Source organism: Oncorhynchus masou, chromosome 6 (genome assembly GCF_036934945.1).
Source record: "Oncorhynchus masou masou isolate Uvic2021 chromosome 6, UVic_Omas_1.1, whole genome shotgun sequence".
Taxonomy (NCBI): Eukaryota; Metazoa; Chordata; class Actinopteri; order Salmoniformes; family Salmonidae; genus Oncorhynchus; species Oncorhynchus masou.
In genome coordinates this window covers 10,929,970-10,949,306 of record NC_088217.1, presented here as the reverse complement: position 1 = coordinate 10,949,306, position 19,337 = coordinate 10,929,970, and the positions used below count along the sequence as shown (strand labels likewise).

Genomic DNA, 19,337 nt, shown 5'->3' with positions numbered 1-19,337 from the left:
TAATGAAAAGACAAAAGTTTGAATCCATCTAGCTACGAACAACTAGCTACAAAACTATTAGATCTTGAATCATGATCTTATGGTATACTCTCCATGCACATAAACAAAATAAGCAATACATGTGATATAAACTCTGATATACCGGTAATTGTTCTTCATCCTCAGACAGAAGGATCTGAGAGCTCCTCAGTGAGAGCTGAATCTGGAGCTTCCTCGTTGTTCAATCGTTTTAATCAGCAGCTTGGGTGTTGAACTGAAGCTGCTGTGGTATTTGTTACAGCTTCTCTTAGAACCTGAACAGAACACACCGGTCTAATGGTTAGAGCATAGAATTAGGAATTAGAATGCTAGGATGGACATGAACCTTCTTCTGATGCTATAAAGATAAGGGAGTTGGTCAAACATAGTTTGCTACTACTTTATTTTGATTAGCTCGCCAGTCAGTTTTGGAGGAATGATTACAAAAAAAAATTCAAATTAACTGCCAACAATACAGTCAATCCACGATATACACTGGCTGAAATCAGTTGTTGATAGGACTTACACAAGTTGTCAATGCAACGGGAACGTTTTCATTTTTTATTTAACCTTTATTTAACTAGGCAAGTCAGTTAAGAACAAATTCTTATTTACAATGACGGACTAAAAGTACTGATACTGTATCATAATAGCACTCACAGCTTTCCACGAAAACAAACATTTAGTTTGATGGTCTGTTTACATATGTTTTAGAGGCTTTTTATACAGAACATTTGTTTAAAACCTCTATGGACTGTATTTATAGTTACAGTGTATTTGGAAAGTATTCAGACACCTTGACTTTTTACACATTTTGTTACATTACAGCCTTATTCTAAAATGTCTTTAAAAAAAGAGTACCTCAATCTCCACACAATACCCCATAATGACAAAGCAAAAATTCCTTTTTAGGAAATTTTGCAAAAAAATAAATAAAATGAATGAAAATATTACATTTACATAAGTATTCACACCCTTTACTCAGTACTTTGTTGAAGCACCTTTGGCAGCGATTACAGCTTTGAGTCTTCTTGGGTATGACGCTACAAGCTTGGCACACCTGTATTTGGGAAGTTTCACCCATTGTTCTCTGCAGATCCTCTCAAGCTCTGTCAGGTTGGATGGGGAGCGTCACTGCACAGCTATTTCCCAGTGTCTCCAGGGATGTTCGACCGGGCTCTATCTGGGTCACTCAAGGACAAACAGAGACTTGTCCCTAAACCAGTCCTGCATTGTCTAGGCCTGTGTGCTTAGGCTCTTTGTCCTGTTGGAAGGTGAACCTTTGCCCCAGTCTGAGGTCCTGAGCGCTCTGGAGCAGGTTTTCATCAAGGTTCTCTCTGTACTTTGCTCCGTTCATCTTTCCATCGATCCTGACTAGTCTTCCAGCCCCTGCCGCTGAAAAACATCCCCACACCATGATGCTGCCACCACCGTGCTCCACCGTAGAGATGGTGCCAGGTTTCCTCCAGATGTGACACTTGGCATTCAGGCCAAAGAGTTCAATCTTGGTGTCATCAGACCAGATAATCTTGTTTCTCGTGGTCTGAGAGTCCTTTAGGTGCCTTTTGGCAAACTCCAAGCGGGCTGTCATTTTACTTAGGAGTGGCTTCCGTCTGACCACTCTACCATAAAGGCCTGATTGGTGGACTGCTGCAGAGAGCCTGACTAACCATTGTCTGTATGTAGCCTCGCTACTTCTATAGCCTCGCTACTGTATATAGCCTGTCTTTTTACTGTTGTTTTATTTCTTTACCTACCTATTGTAACACCTAATACCTTTTTTTGCACTATTGGTTAGAGCCTGTAAGTAAGCATTTCACTGTAAGGTCCACCACCTGTTGTATTCAGCGCACGTGACAAATCAACTTTGATTTGATTTGACGATTGTCCTTCTGGAAGGTTCTCCCATCTCTGCAGAGGAACTCTGGAGCTCTGTCAGAGTGACCATTATTTTGTTGGTCACAGCTCTCGGAAGAGTCTTGGTGGTTCATAGCTACTTCCATTTAAGAGTGATGGATGCCACTGTGTTCTTGGGGACCTTCAATGCTGCAGAAATGTTTTGGTACCCTTCCCCAGATCTGTGTCTCAACACAATCCTGTGTTGGAGCTCTACGGACAATTCCTTTGACCTCATGGTTTGTTTTTTACTCTGACATGCACTGTCAACTGTGGGGCCTTATATAGACAGCTGTGTGCCTTTCCAAATCATGTCCAGTCAATTTAATTTACCACAGATGGACTCCAAGTTGTAGTAGAAACAAGTTGAGTAGAAACAACTCAAGCAGGATGCACCTGAGCTCAATTTCGAGTCTCATTGCATAGGATCTGAATATTTATGTAAATAAGGTATTTCTGTTTTAAATTTTAATACATTTACAAATAAAATCTAAAAACATGTTTTCACTTTGTCATTATGGTGTACTGTGTGTAGATTGATGAGGGGAAACAATATTTAATACATTTTAGAATAAGGCTGTAACGTAACAAAACATGGAAAAACTCAACGGGTCGGAATACTTTCCAAATTCACTGTATATGACAATAGTTTAGGTTGACAATAATTATATTACACAATTGCTGATATAAAATCTATATTGGCTGCCATTTTTAATCCATTCTGGAACTTGGTCATTTAATGTAATCTCTATGGGTTGGAGCCTAAACATAAATGCTCTTGTGGTTAAAAAAACCTGAATTTTGTATGATTCTAGTCAGTGGATGATAACATTAAATAGAATACATTTTCTGATGTATTTTTTCAGTAGTACATAGGTTACTTACTGTAGCTGGACACCGACTGGATATTGACAATAGATTGATGTCCAATCCTAGAAGAAAAATAAATAGTGCCGCTTCAGTTTCTGAAATACCTTTAAAACATTGTCCAGTCCTTGTTAAGAACCTCAACTTATAGACAATGGTCATACTGTATCATGTCCCAGGTTTACCTGCCCTCTCCCTCCATACCTGTCCTCCTCTCCTTCTACACCTGTCCTCCTCCCTCCATATCTGTTCCCCTCTCCCTCCATATCTGTCCCCCTCTCCCTCCATATCTGTCCTCTTCTCCCTCCATACCTGTCCCCCTCTCCCTCCATATCTGTCCTCTTCTCCCTCCATACCTGTCCCCCTCTCCCTCCATATCTGTCCTCTTCTCCCTCCATATCTGTCCTCCTCTCCCTCCATGCCTGTCCTCCTCTCCCTCCATACCTGTACTCCTCTCCCTCCATGCCTGTCCTCCTCTCCCTCCATACCTGTCCCCCTCTCCCTCCATATCTGTCCTCTTCTCCCTCCATATCTGTCCCCCTCTCCCTTCATATCTGTCCTCTTCTCCCTCCATATCTGTCCTCTTCTCCCTCCATACCTGTCCCCCTCTCCCTCCATATCTGTCCTCCTCTCCCTCCATATCTGTCCTCCTCTCCCTCCATGCCTGTCCTCCTCTCCCTCCATACCTGTCCTCCTCTCCCTCCATGCCTGTCCTCCTCTCCCTCCATACTTGTCCTCCTCTCCCTCCATGCCTGTCCTCCTCTCCCTCCATGCCTGTCCTCCTCTCCCTCCATGCCTGTCCTCCTCTCCCTCCATACTTGTCCTCCTGTCCTCCTCTCCCTCCATACCTGTCCTCCTCTCCGTCCATATCTGTCCTCCTCTCCCTCCATGCCTGTCCTCCTCTCCCTCCATACCTGTACTCCTCTCCCTCCATGCCTGTCCTCCTCTCCCTCCATACCTGTCCCCCTCTCCCTCCATATCTGTCCTCTTCTCCCTCCATATCTGTCCCCCTCTCCCTCCATATCTGTCCTCTTCTCCCTCCATATCTGTCCTCTTCTCCCTCCATACCTGTCCCCCTCTCCCTCCATATCTGTCCTCCTCTCCCTCCATATCTGTCCTCCTCTCCCTCCATGCCTGTCCTCCTCTCCCTCCATACCTGTCCTCCTCTCCCTCCATGCCTGTCCTCCTCTCCCTCCATACTTGTCCTCCTCTCCCTCCATGCCTGTCCTCCTCTCCCTCCATGCCTGTCCTCCTCTCCCTCCATGCCTGTCCTCTTCTCCCTCCATACTTGTCCTCCTGTCCTCCTCTCCCTCCATACCTGTCCTCCTCTCCGTCCATATCTGTCCTCCTCTCCCTCCATGCCTGTCCTCCTCTCCCTCCATACTTGTCCTCCTGTCCTCCTCTCCCTCCATGACTGTCCTCCTCCCCCTCCATGCCTGTCCTCCTCTCCCTCCATACCTGTCCTCCTGTCCTCCTCTCCCTTCATAACTGTCCTCCTGTCCTCCTCTCCCTCCATATCTGTCCTCCTCTCCCTCCACATCTGTCCTCCTCTCCCTCCATGCCTGTCCTCCTCTCCCTCCATACCTGTCCTCCTCTCCCTCCATGTCTGTCCTCATCTTCCTCCATACCTGTCCTCTCCCTACATATCTGTCCTCCTCTCCCTCCATATCTGTCCTCCATGCCTGTCCTCCTCTCCCTCCATGCCTGTCCTCCTCTCCCTCCATACCTGTCCTCCTCTCCCTCCATACCTGTCCTCCTGTCCTCCTCTCCCTCCATATCTGTCCTCATCTTCCTCCATACCTGTCCTCTCCCTACATATCTGTCCTCCTCTCCCTACATATCTGTCCTCCTCTCCCTCCATATCTGTCCTCCATGCCTGTCCTCCTCTCCCTCCATGCCTGTCCTCCTCTCCCTCCATACTTGTCCTCCTCTCCCTCCATATCTGTCCTCCTCTCCCTCCATACCTGTCCTCTCCTCCATGCCTGTCCTCCTCTCCCTCCATACCTGTCCTCCTTTCCGTCCATGCCTGTCCTCCTCTCCCTCCATGCCTGTCCACCTTTCCTCCTCTCCCTCCATGCCTGTCCTCCTCTCCCTCCATACCGGTCCACCTTTCCTCCTCTCTCTCCATACCTGTCCACCTTTCCTCCTCTCCCTCCATGCCTGTCCTCCTCTCCCTCCATACCTGTCCACCTTTCCTCCTCTCCCTCCATTCCTATCCTCCTCTCCCTCCATACCTGTCCTCCTTTCCGTCCATGCCTGTCCTCCTCTCCCTCCATACCTGTCCACCTTTCCTCCTCTCCCTCCATGCCTGTCCTCCTCTCCCTCCATACCTATCCACCTTTCCTCCTCTCCCTCCATTCCTGTCCTCCTCTCCCTCCATATCTGTCCTCCTCTCCCTCCATTCCTGTCCTCCTCTCCCTCCATACCTGTCCTCCTTTCCGTCCATGCCTGTCCTCCTCTCCCTCCATACCTGTCCACCTTTCCTCCTCTCCCTCCATACCTGTCCACCTTTCCTCCTCTCCCTCCATACCTGTCCACCTTTCCTCCTCTCCCTCCATGCCTGTCCTCCTCTCCCTCCATACCTGTCCACCTTTCCTCCTCTCCCTCCATGCCTGTCCTCCTCTCCCTCCATACCTGTCCACCTTTCCTCCTCTCCCTCCATGCCTGTCCTCCTCTCCCTCCATGCCTGTCCTCCTCTCCCTCCATACCTGTCCACCTTTCCTCCTCTCCCTCCATTCCTGTCCTCCTCTCCCTCCATACCTGTCCCCCCCTCCATACCTGTCTTCTCCTCCATGCCTGTCCTCCTCTCCCTCCATACCTCATCTCCTCTCCCTCCATACCTGTCCTCCTCTCCCTCCATACCTGTCCTCCTTCCCGTCCATGCCTGTCCACCTTTCCTCCTCTCCCTCCATATCTGTCCTCCTCTCCCTCCACATCTGTCCTCCTCTCCCTCCATGCCTGTCCTCCTCTCCCTCCATACCTGTCCTCCTCTCCCTCCATGTCTGTCCTCATCTTCCTCCATACCTGTCCTCTCCCTACATATCTGTCCTCCTCTCCCTCCATATCTGTCCTCCATGCCTGTCCTCCTCTCCCTCCATGCCTGTCCTCCTCTCCCTCCATACCTGTCCTCCTCTCCCTCCATACCTGTCCTCCTGTCCTCCTCTCCCTCCATATCTGTCCTCATCTTCCTCCATACCTGTCCTCTCCCTACATATCTGTCCTCCTCTCCCTACATATCTGTCCTCCTCTCCCTCCATATCTGTCCTCCATGCCTGTCCTCCTCTCCCTCCATGCCTGTCCTCCTCTCCCTCCATACTTGTCCTCCTCTCCCTCCATATCTGTCCTCCTCTCCCTCCATACCTGTCCTCTCCTCCATGCCTGTCCTCCTCTCCCTCCATACCTGTCCTCCTTTCCGTCCATGCCTGTCCTCCTCTCCCTCCATGCCTGTCCACCTTTCCTCCTCTCCCTCCATGCCTGTCCTCCTCTCCCTCCATACCGGTCCACCTTTCCTCCTCTCTCTCCATACCTGTCCACCTTTCCTCCTCTCCCTCCATGCCTGTCCTCCTCTCCCTCCATACCTGTCCACCTTTCCTCCTCTCCCTCCATTCCTATCCTCCTCTCCCTCCATACCTGTCCTCCTTTCCGTCCATGCCTGTCCTCCTCTCCCTCCATACCTGTCCACCTTTCCTCCTCTCCCTCCATGCCTGTCCTCCTCTCCCTCCATACCTATCCACCTTTCCTCCTCTCCCTCCATTCCTGTCCTCCTCTCCCTCCATATCTGTCCTCCTCTCCCTCCATTCCTGTCCTCCTCTCCCTCCATACCTGTCCTCCTTTCCGTCCATGCCTGTCCTCCTCTCCCTCCATACCTGTCCACCTTTCCTCCTCTCCCTCCATACCTGTCCACCTTTCCTCCTCTCCCTCCATACCTGTCCACCTTTCCTCCTCTCCCTCCATGCCTGTCCTCCTCTCCCTCCATACCTGTCCACCTTTCCTCCTCTCCCTCCATGCCTGTCCTCCTCTCCCTCCATACCTGTCCACCTTTCCTCCTCTCCCTCCATGCCTGTCCTCCTCTCCCTCCATGCCTGTCCTCCTCTCCCTCCATACCTGTCCACCTTTCCTCCTCTCCCTCCATTCCTGTCCTCCTCTCCCTCCATACCTGTCCCCCCTCCATACCTGTCTTCTCCTCCATGCCTGTCCTCCTCTCCCTCCATACCTCATCTCCTCTCCCTCCATACCTGTCCTCCTCTCCCTCCATACCTGTCCTCCTTCCCGTCCATGCCTGTCCACCTTTCCTCCTCTCCCTCCATGCCTGTCCTCCTCCCCCTCCATACCTGTCCACCTTTCCTCCTCTCCCTCCATTCCTGTCCTCCTCTCCCTCCATACCTGTCCCCCCCCCCTCCATACCTGCTCTCTTCTCCCTCCAGTAGTTTTCTGTAGGTGGCTATCTCTATGTCCAGGGCCAGCTTGATGTTCATCAGGTCTTGGTACTCTCTGAGCTGCCTGACCATGTCTTGCTTGGCCCTCTGCAGAGCATCCTCCAGATCTCTCATCTTGGACTTGGCCTCCTTCACAGCCAGCTCCCCACGGCCCTCAGCATCAGCGATCTGGTTCTCCAGGTTGGCACGCTACGGGAGAGATAGGTATAGTTAGGGTTAGGTTAGAGACTTAGCCTCCTTCACAGCCGGCTCCCCACGGTCCTCAGCATCAGCGATCTGGTTCTCCAGGTTGGCACGCTACAGGAGAGATAGGTATAGTTAGGGTTAGGTTAGAGACTTAGCCTCCTTCACAGCCAGCTCCCCACGGCCCTCAGCATCAGCGATCTGGTTCTCCAGATTGACACGCTACGGGTCATCAACACCAGGGTTAAGTTTGCATCGATTTCATGGCATTTGCTTGCATCACACCAAGTGGCACTTGTTTGATATTACTGTGCCTCAAAGCAGTTAAACTATATAGCATTATATAATAAGTGAACTACCTGTTGTTTGGCAGCCTCTATCTCACTCTGCAGACGGACGATCAAGCGGTTGATTTCGGCTGTCTCTCCCTTGGTATTCCTCAGCTCGTCTCCATACTGCGTGGCCTGGATGGCAATCTGGTTCAACTGAGATTTAAACACAACATGCATTATGTAAAGGACCCGAATCAGTTGGACTGCTGGTCTAGGATCAGGTTGAAATAATGTTATTCACTATTATCTAAAAGGCTAAAACTGATCCTAGATCAGCACTCCAACTCTGAGAGGCACAGAGTTCTCTTGGACCTTTTTCACACTATCTACCAAACCACACTTTTTGGCCTGATATTATCCATTAACATTGTCCTTCCAGCCTGGTTCCAGCTGCTATAGTAGATGTGTAACCAGGCCAGAGCAGTACGGCTCGGCTCAGAATGTGTGAAATGGGTATTGATTTCCATGTAGTAAAACACAATCCCTATCAACCACTTCAATCCAACAAAATCCCTCTTATCCACTTCAAGCCAAGAATAGCCAACTGTTGTTCACCTTGGACTTGTACCACATCTCAGCCTCCTCTCGGCTCTTAACAGCGATGTCCTCATACTGAGCCTTGACGTCAGCCACTATCTGGTCCATGTTGAGGTCACGACTGTTGTCTATCTGCACCACCACAGAGGTGTCCCTGATACTGGCTTGCAGCTCACGCAGCTCCTGGATGTACGAAGAGGTGAACAAACAAACAAACAAACAAACACTCCGAAAGGATCTTACCGTAACTTGAGTTCCCGGGGATTGTTTTGTATGTGATCATTACAGTATTTGAACTCACAACTTTGGCATTGACAGCCACTCACTCTCACCAACTGCCTGAACCATACAGGACATACATGTGCGGATTGCAGTTTCTTGGTAATACAGTTATGATCATACCTCTTCATAGATGAACCTGAGGAAGTTGATCTCATCACTCAGAGCTCCCACCTTGTCTCCCAGGTCTGCCTTCACCATGTGTGCCGAGTCCACATCCTGATAGGACAACGTACTATAGTTACCCTCTCTAGTCCCTTCGACTACTACTGTTTTGTAAAAACCTAATACCTTGAAAGAACAACAGTAGGCCACCAAGTACCTTGTCCAAACATACCAGGTGCAATTTATTGAAGACTGAGTGTTTCATTGCAAGACAACTAGTTAGGCTGATGTCAAATGGATTTTGACATGGTGGTTTGATATGTTCTCTGTCTCCCTTATACACCTCAGGACCAGATCCTTCATTTTTGTTTTCAGTGGTGAAATTATACCTTACAAGCCTATGGATTTTTAATCTATATAGCATTATATAAGATGCACTATTGTAAAGTGGCTGTTCCACTGGATGTCAGAAGGTGAATTCACCAATTTGTAAGTCGCTCTGGATAAGAGCGTCTGCTAAATGACTTAAATGTAAATGTAATGTTTTAATCTCGCAGAAGATGGGGCAGGTTTGCTCATACTAGCTATTGTTGTCTCTGTCTCTCTGGGCCTTTTCATTTGCAGTGTTTGTCTGACTTAACCTCACTCTCATGGTACAGCACTGTATCACTGAATACAACATTAAGTTGATGTCATAGTATGGTTTTGTGTCCATAATGTAATCCGAAAGCATCAATGTTATACTTCTGAGACAATTAAAACACAATTCAGGTATCACTGGGGAAATGTGACGCTCTCACCTTTTTCAGATTCACAAATTCGTTCTCCATATTTTGTCTCTTGTTGATCTCGTCTTCGTATCTAGGTAAAAACAGAATGACAAGAGACTGACTTTAGTCCGAAAGTATCTGGCCTTTGATCATCTTCGGGTCACACTTTGTTATTGGTCAATGTTAAAATGACACCAGATTATATATGTTAGTCATAATCTGGGCCAGGAGTTTCTCCATGAACCTGTAGACTCAACCCCTCTCGCTGGCAGCTCTTCCCCCTAGTCATTGTCAGTAAAAAGAGAACAAAAGAGAACCCAACCAACATTCCTGGCAATAACTAGGTGTGCCCACTTGTGTTTGAAGTCATCCACCAGACATTGCATGTTCCTCAGCTCTCCATCCAGACAGATAGATAGATAGATATATAGACAGACAGACAGACAGACAGACAGACAGATAGATAGATAGATAGATAGATAGATAGATAGATAGATAGATAGATAGATAGAGACTCCTACTTGTGTTTGAAGTCCTCCACCAGACCTTGCATGTTTCTCAGCTCTCCATCCAGCTTGGTATTGTCGTTGTTCACCAGGTCCATCTGGCGGCGGAGGTTGGCCATGTAAGCCTCGAACAGAGGCTCGATGTTGGAGCGGCCTGTCTGCTTACCGTGCAGCAGATCAAACTTAGTCTCTAACATCTTGTTCTGCTGCTCCAGGAAACGCACCTAAAGGGGGAAAAGAGACTCAGAAACCCAGCCTAAAACCCCAAACAGCAACCAATGCAGGTGTAGAAGCACGGTAGCTAGGAAAAACTCCCTAGAAAGCCGAAACCTAGGAAGAAACCTAGAGAGGAACCAGGCTATGTGGGGTGGCCAGTCCTCTTCTGGCTGTGCCGGGTGGAGATTATAACAGAACATGGCCAAGATGTTCAAATGTTCATAAATGGCCAGCATGGTCCAATAATAATAAGGCAGAACAGTTGAAACTGGAGCAGCAGCATGGCCAGGTGGACTGAGGACAGCAATGAGTCATCATGTAGTCCTGAGGCATGGTCCTAGGGCTCAGGTCCTCCGAGAGAGAGAAAGAAAGAGAGAAAGAGAGAATTAGAGAGAGCACACTTAAATTCACACAGGACACCGAATAGGACAGGAGAAGTACTCCAGATATAACAAACTGACCCTAGCCTCCCGACACATAAACTACTGCAGCATAAACACTGGAGGCTGAGACAGGAGGGGTCAGGAGACACTGTGGCCCCATCCAAGGACACCCCCGGACAGGGCCAAACAGGAAGGATATAACCCCATCCACTTTGCCAAAGCACAGCCCCCACACCACTAAAGGGATATCTTCAATCACCAACTCACCATCCTGAGACAAGGCTGAGTATAGCCCACAAAGCTCTCCGCCACGGCACAACCCAATAACAGTGGATACTCTATAGATAACAGTGGATACTTTATAGATAACAGTGGATACTCTATAGATAACAGTGGATACTCCCTAGATAACAGTGGATACTCCCTAGATAACAGTAGATACTCTATAGATAACAGTGGATACTCTATAGATAACAGTAGATACTCCCTAGATAACAGTGGATACTCTATAGATAACAGTATATACTCTATAGATAACAGTGGATACTCTATAGATAACAGTAGATACTCTATAGATAACAGTGGATACTCTATAGATAACAGTGGATACTCTATAGATAACAGTAGATACTCTATAGATAACAGTGGATACTCCATAGATAACAGTGGATACTCTATAGATAACAGTGGATACTCCCTAGATAACAGTGGATACTACCTAGATAACAGTAGATACTCTATAGATAACAGTGGATACTCTATAGATGACAGTGAATACTCCATAGATAACAGTGGATACTCTATAGATAACAGTGAATACTCCATAGATAACAGTTGATACTCTATAGATAACAGTGGATACTCCCTAGATAACAGTAGATACTCTATAGATAACAGTGGATACTCTATAGATAACAGTGGATACTCCCTAGATAACAGTGGATACTCCATAGATAACACTAGATACTCTATAGATAACAGTGGATACTCTATAGATAACAGTGGATACTCTGTAGATAACAGTGGATACTCTATTGAATTCTTTTTTTATTTCACCTTTATTTAACCAGGTTGGCTAGTTGAGAACAAGTTCTCATTTACAACTGCGACCTGGCCAAGAGAAAGCAAAGCAGTGCGACACAAACAACACAGAGTTACACATGGAATAAACAAGCGTACAGTCAATAACGCAATAGAAAAAAAGAAAGACTATATACAGTGTGTGCAAATGGCATGAGGAGGTAAGGAAATAAATAGGGCATTGTATCGAAGTAAATACAATTTAACAAATGAACACTGGAGTGATAGATGAGCAGATGGTGATGTACAAGTAGAAATACTGGTGTGAGGTAGATTGGGTGGGCTATTTACAGATGGGCTATGTACAGCTGCAGCGATCGGTTAAGCTGCTCAGATAGCTGATGTTTAAAGTTAGTGAGGGAAATATGTATCCAGCTTCAGCGATTTTTGCAATTCATTCCAGTCATTGGCAGCAGGGAACTGGAAGGAAAGGCGGCTAAAGGAGCTGTTGGCTTTGGGGATGACCGGTGAGATATAGCTGCTGGAGCGCGTGCTACGGGTGGGTGTTGTTATCGTGAGCAGTGAGCTGAGATATGGCAGAGCTTTACCTTGCATGGACTTGTAGATGACCTGGAGCCAGTGGGTCTGGCGACGAATATGTAGCGAGGGCCAGCCGACTAGAGCATATAGGTCGCAGTGGTGGGTGGTATAAGGGGCTTTGGTGACAAAACGGATGGCACTCTGATAGACTGCATCCAGTTTGCTGAGAAGAGTGTTGGAAGCTATTTTGTAAATGACATCGAGGATTGGTAGGATAGTCAGTTTCACGAGGGTATGTTTGACGACGTGCGTGAAGGAGGGTTTGTTGCGAAATAGGAAGCCGATTCTAGATTTCATTTTGGATTGGAAATGTTTAATATGAGTGGAAGGAGAGTTTACAGTCTAGCCAGACACCTACAGTGCCTTGCGAAAGTATTCGGCCCCCTTGAACTTTGCTACCTTTTGCCACATTTCAGGCTTCAAACATAAAGATATAAAACTGTATTTTTTGTGAAGAATCAACAACAAGTGGGACACAATCATGAAGTGGAACGACATTTATTGGATATTTCAAACTTTTTTAACAAATCAAAAACTGAAAAATTGGGCGTGCAAAAAACTCTCTCCATCCAACCTCACTGAGCTCGAGCTGTTTTGCAAGGAGGAATGGGAAAAAATTTCAGTCTCTCGATGTGCAAAACTGACATACCCCAAGCGACTTACAGCTGTAATCGCAGCAAAAGGTGGCGCTACAAAGTATTAACTTAAGGGGGCTGAATAATTTTGTATGCCCAATTTTTCAGTTTTTGATTTGTTAAAAAAGTTTGAAATATCCAATAAATGTTGTTCCACTTCATGATTGTGTCCCACTTGTTGTTGATTCTTCACAAAAAAATACAGTTTTATATCTTTATGTTTGAAGGCTGAAATGTGGCAAAAGGTCGCAAAGTTCAAGGGGGCCAAATACTTTCGCAAGGCACTGTATGTATTTGTTGTTGTTTTCCTAGCCACCGTGCTATGTATTTGTTGTTGTCCACATATTCTAAGTCAGAACTGTCCAGAGTAGTGATGCTAGTCGGGCAGGCAGGTGCGGGCAGCGAACGGTTGAAAAGCATGCATTTGGTTTGACTAGCGCTTAGGAGCAGTTGGAGGCCACGGAAGGAGTGTTGTATGGCATTGAAGCTTGTTTGGAGGTTAGTAAACACAGTGTCCAAAGAAGGGCCAGATTTATACAGAATGGTGTCGTCTGTGTAGAGGTGGATCAGAGAGTCACCTGCAGCAAGAGCGACATCATTGATATATACAGACAAAAGAGTCGACCCGAGAATTTAACCCTGTGGTACCCCCATAGAGACTGCCAGAGGTCCGGACAACAGGCCCTCCGATTTGACACACTGAACTCTGTCTGAGAAGTAGTTGGTGAACCAGACGAGGCAGTCATTTGAGAAACCAAGTCTGTTGAGTCTTCAGAGATAGTAAATAATAGATAACAGTAGATACAAATAGATAAGAGCAGTGAGACTATTGTGGTTATAATGACTAGTCAGTCAGTCCTACTGATATCCTCAAGGTTCTATTTCACACCCAAGGCAGCTGTATTTTGTTCCCATTGTTTGTCTGCGATCATCACAAAAGCTTCCTCCCTAAACACTAGGGAATTTTCCACTCTTGAAAGACCATACCACGTCTGACCTGTTTTTTTATTAGGTTACAAGTGAGCTGAATGAACTGAGAGAAATGGGACATGGAGGGGGTGCTTTAAATATCTTTTACTTGTTATTAGACATCTTTAAATGGGCTTTGCATCTCAAATTTCCTGCACCATTAGGACATGGTTTGTCTCAAAATGTCTGGTGTTGAGGTTAACTCCTGAGACAAATAAGAGTTTGTTATTGCAGGAAGCTTAGAGCTGTGCACGAGGCTGGTGATCCATAGCGTAGAACAGACACAAAGCCTCTATTGTAACTGTGTTACCCATTCCGTGAGAAACGTCAGATATGATGTAAGCTAAGCGGCGTATCGGTGACCACGGCTGTGACAGAGCAGGTGACTTTGTATTCTTGGTTTAGCGCGAGTGAAACTGATATACAAAGTCAACAGAAATACAGAACAACAAACAGACAAAAAAATCCTTTGCTTTCATCATCTTTGCTCTTGAGGTACTGACCTCTTTGGGGTTTAACCACCGAGATTATTCTTTGACCCTGCTGGTCATCTATTACCATTTGAACATCTTGCAGAACAATCTGGCCTTAATGGCCATGTACTCTTATAATCTCCACCCGGCACAGCCAGAAGAGGACTGGTCACCCCTCATAGCCTGGTTCCTCTCTAGGTTTCTTCCTAGGTTTTGGCCTTTCTAGGGAGTGTTTCCTAGCCACCGTGCTTCTACACCTGCATTGCTTGCTGTTTGGGGTTTTAGGCTGGGTTTCTGTACAGCACTTTGAGACATCAGCTGATGTACGAAGGGCTATATAAATACATTTGAATTTGATTTGACATAGATTCAGTTGCTTCAAGGTTGTAATGAAAAAAAATACAGAGATGACAATCACTGTTTGTTCTCCCTTTTTCCAATCAATGGCTAAACCAAGTTAGCTTTCAGTCCTTTAGTAGCTGATTCAGACAGAGGAACACCATCAGAGACATAAGACTCCTTGGAAAACAGTGGCAGTTATTGGGTGGACTATCCTGATTAAATAAAGAAAGAGACCTTCATAATCATAAGCGACAACCACACAGACCTTGTCGATGAAGGAGGCGAAGCGGTTGTTGAGGCCCTTGATTTGGTCCTTCTCGTGGATGCGGGCGACCTGCAGGTCGGGGTCGATATCCAGATTGAGGGGGGCCAGCAGGCTCATGTTGACTGAGACAGAGTGGAGAGGGCTACTGTGCTGGTCACTGGAGCTGGAGATATGCTTGGACCTCAGGCTCATGGTGGAAGGGGAGACGGAGAGGGGAGAGGTGGAGGGAGAGTTGGAGACTGATTTGGAGAGGAAGAGATGGAGAGGAGTACGGGTCAGAGAGGGAGCGATGGAGAGGAGGGAGAATCAGAAAGGGAGAGATGGAGAGGAGGGAGAATCAGAGTGATGCTCATGGACAAGCCAGGACAGGATAGCAGCAGGGCTGTCTGACCTCAGTGAGGTGTCTCAGGCATTCAGCCCTCCTTTTAAACTCCCCTCCCTCAGGGTGGAGGTGGTTCTCTAGTTCTCTTATTCTCTGGCCAGTTATTCACTCAAACCTTTTCTTTCTCCATTGTCTCTCTCTCTCCCTCCCTCTCTCTCTCTCTCTCTCTCTCTCTCTCTCTCTCTCTCTCTCTCTCTCTCTCTCTCTCTCTCTCTCTCTCTCTCTCTCTCTCTCTCTCCCTCTCTCTCTCTCTCACCCCTCTCTCTCTCTCTCTCTCTCTCTTCTCTCTCTCTCTCTCTCTCTCTGTCTCCCTCTCTCTCTCCCTCTCTCTCTCTCTCTCTCTCCCTCTCTCTCTCTCCCTCTCTCTCTCTACACAAATTGTTAAAGTACACAAGGGAAAATAAATAAGCATAAATATGAGTTGTATTTACAATGGTGTTTGTTGTTCACTGGTTGCCCTTTTCTTGTGGCAACAGGTCACAAATCTTGCTGCTGTGATGGCACCTCTCCCCCTCTCTCTCTCCCTCTCTTTATCTCTCTCTCTCTCTCTCTCACTACCTCTCTCACTGCCTCTCTTTCTGTCTCTCTCTCTTCTCTCTCTCTCTCTCTCTCTCTCTCTCTCTCTCTCTCTCTCTCTCTCTCTCTCTCTCTCTCTCTTTGTCTCTCTCTCTTTGTCTCTCTCCCTGCTCTGTCTTCCCCATCTCGTTCTTTCTTTCTTTCTTTCTTTCTCTCTCTCTCTTTGTCTCTCTCACTCACCCTCCCCTCTCTCTCCAAGCTGTGCAGTAGAATACAGAATAGTACTTACTTATTTTGTGTTAACTGTTAAAGTAATTTAAGTAATTTAAGTTAATTTCTGTGCTAGTTTGGCTGAAGAACCAGTTAGACACCTTATTCACTCACCACTGTCCTCTCCCCTGGCCCTCCCCCTCCCCCCCCCCTCTCTCTCTCTCTCTCTCTCTCTCTCTCTCCCACTACCTCTCTCACTGCCTCTGTCTCTCTCTCGCTCACTCTCTGTCTCTCTCCGAGTCCTCTCTCTCTCTCTTTCTCTATCTCTCTGTCTCTCTCTCTCTTTGTCTCTATCTCTCTCTCTCTCTCTCTCTCTCTTTGTCTCTCTCTCTTTGTCTCTCTCTCCCTGCTCTGTTTTCCCCATCTCGTTCTTTCTTTCTTTCTTTCTTTCTCTCTCTCTCTCTCTCTTTGTCTCTCTCGCTCACCCTCCCCTCTCTCTCCAAGCTGTGCAGTAGAATACAGAATAGTACGTACTTATTTTGTGTTAACTGTTAAAGTAATTTAAGTAATTTAAGTTAATTTCTGTGCTAGTTTGCTAGTCTGTGCTAGTTTAATTTCTGTGCTAGTCCCTGCCCCCCCCTCTCTCTCTCTCTCTCTCTCTCTCTCTACACAAATTGTTAAAGTACAGGGAAAATAAATAAGCATAAATATGGGTTGTATAAATATGGGTTGTATGTTCTTCACTGGTTGCCAATTTCTTGGCACCTCTCCCTCTCTCTCTCTCTCTCTCTCTCTCTCTCTCTCTCTCTCTCTCTCTCTCTCCTCTCTTTCTCTCTCTCACACTCTCTCTCTCTCTCTCCCCCTCTCTCTCTCTCTCTCTCTCTCTCTCTCTCTCTCTCTCTCCCTCTCTCTCACCCAAGCTATGCAGCAGAATAAAGGTAGTCTGTCACCACACCCAGATAGTCTTTCTGAGCTGTGCGTGTCCTCAGGTCCATCCGTTGGGCACGCACCCATTCTTTAGTGACTCCTGGGAGAGAGATACAGTGTCATCTCTCTCCAACCTGCTGTACAGTGTCTGCTGTGGCAATCTGAGCAACACTGTGAACCAACAGAAGTAGGGTTAGTAAACATTCTAGTCTCGTGGATCTACAGTTTCAAGCCCCATAGCTGCAATAGTTTCCACCAGCTGCTGTGAACCAGTTGGTATATTTGGTGACCTATTTTCAGGTCTTTTGTTAAATGAAGAATTTGAAACATTTGAGAGCATTTGAAACAGATTTACAGATCATGTTTTGGTATGTCTTTCTCCCAGTCTTTTCTTCTTCTTCTTCTTCTTCTGTGTTTTTGGGTTTATACTGGGAGACAGTCTACAGCTCCACCTCTATAGGGTCGTGGTCACACATACTCAGAGCATCATTTGAGGGAGTAAAGGACTGATATAGTAAGGGATTACCCACGAACACCGTTTCCTGGACACAGATTAAGCCTAGTCCTCGACTAAAAATCCAACTCAATGGAGAATCTCAATTGAAAATGATTTTAGTCCAAGAAAGACTCCAACAAATAGTTAATTGTTGAACTATGATGTACCCTGGCTTTAGATAGGTGAAAGGCTTTGTGGTAGTTGAAGGTCTTGGCTGAGTTGGGGACCATGACCTAAAACATATCATCCGCAGACATCACAATCCTGATAGGATACAAAGGAAACAAAAGATTGAATTAGTTCCATAGGGTTATGCTGGATAACCTTTTTGAAAAAGGACTACGTTGTATTCAGTTTATATAAGAACAATCTGGCCATATGGGATAGAACAGAACAATACATTAAATATATCATGTGAACAATCTGGCCATATGGGATAGAACAGAACAATACATTAAATATATCATGTGAACAATCTGGACATATGGGATAGAACAGAACAATATATTAAATATATCATGTGAACAATCTGGACATATGGGATAGAACAGAACAATACATTAAATATATCATGTGAACAATCTGGACATATGGGATAGAACAGAACAATATATTAAATATATCATGTGAACAATCTGGACATATGGGATAGAACAGAACAATATATTAAATATATCATGTGAACAATCTGGACATATGGGATAGAACAGAACAATACATTAAATATATCATGTGAACAATCTGGACATATGGGATAGAACAGAACAATACATTAAATATATCATGTGAACAATCTGGACATATGGGATAGAACAGAACAATACATTAAATATATCATGTGAACAATCTGGACATATGGGATAAAACAGAACAATACATTAAATATATCATGTGAACAATCTGGACATATGGGATAGAACAGAACAATACATTAAATATATAATGTGAACAATCTGGACATATGGGATAGAACAGAACAATACATTAAATATATCATGTGAACAATCTGGACATATGGGATAGAACAGAACAATACATTAAATATATCATGTGAACAATCTGGACATATGGGATAGAACAGAACAATACATTAAATATATCATGTGAACAATCTGGACATATGGGATAAAACAGAACAATAGAGATATTTCAGGACTTTCTTATTGGCCACATTGCTTGGGCCCCATCTTCTGACGTTAAATGACGCCACCTTCCTTGTTGCTTCAGGTAATATAACAGTCATTATACATCTTAGTAGTCGGCATAGAGTCTAGTGTTTGTACAGTCTGTATCCACAATGCTTGTATTTGGATGTAACATGTTTGTCAAGATGACTTGTTAAACCTGATATTTCACACTCATTTGTACTTAAGCAAACATTGATTTAGTGCAATATATGCTTCCGTTATTTTACCATACAAAAAGAGGCTCGACTTTCTTGACGTTTTATGGTAGAAATAAACTGGTATAAATAATTTGCTCTTTTAGTCTCCACATCATGTTCATTGGAGTTGGATTCAGTCCTGGTAATTCAATTCACCAGTAAATTGTAAATAGATACCAGTACAGACAAAAAGGCTTTAAAGACAGAAGGAAGACCACCAGCCTTACAGACGGTCTGACCTCAAGAAGAGCGGAATGCCTCAAAACGTCCAACACATGCATGCAATTACTTCCTGTGCAGTCTCACAGCTGTTTCTCACACGAAGAACATCAACATGAAATGTCGTTGTTCCACTTGGAACCCGACAGGTTGCTAGGCCTTATTCATGGATTCATCGCTCGTAAAGATGGTGGAATTATGATGGAATTAAGTCAAGGTCTGGACAGATACACAGACACACTGATACACAGATAAACCTTCATTAATATGGTGTATCTGTAGACACCTCCTCCACCACACCTTCATTAATACAATGTATCTGTAGACACACCTCCTCCACCACACCTTCATTAATACAATGTATCTGTAGA

The 19,337-nt window shown here is 45.6% G+C and overlaps 1 protein-coding gene across 1 annotated transcript; it reads right to left on the bottom strand.

The window, feature by feature from the left end:
- Positions 1–169: 169 nt before the first annotated feature.
- On the bottom strand, positions 170–15,043 carry LOC135541346 (keratin, type II cytoskeletal 8-like). The gene is made up of 9 exons (XM_064967520.1): positions 14,833–15,043; positions 9,945–10,153; positions 9,454–9,514; positions 8,672–8,767; positions 8,288–8,452; positions 7,760–7,885; positions 7,186–7,406; positions 2,800–2,846; positions 170–293 (listed from the first exon to the last, which is right to left on the bottom strand). The coding sequence occupies exons 1-9, from the start codon at positions 15,022–15,024 to the stop codon at positions 187–189; spliced, it is 1,224 nt and encodes a 407-aa protein (XP_064823592.1). The 5' UTR covers positions 15,025–15,043; the 3' UTR covers positions 170–186.
- Between the last annotated feature and the right edge of the window lie 4,294 nt (positions 15,044–19,337).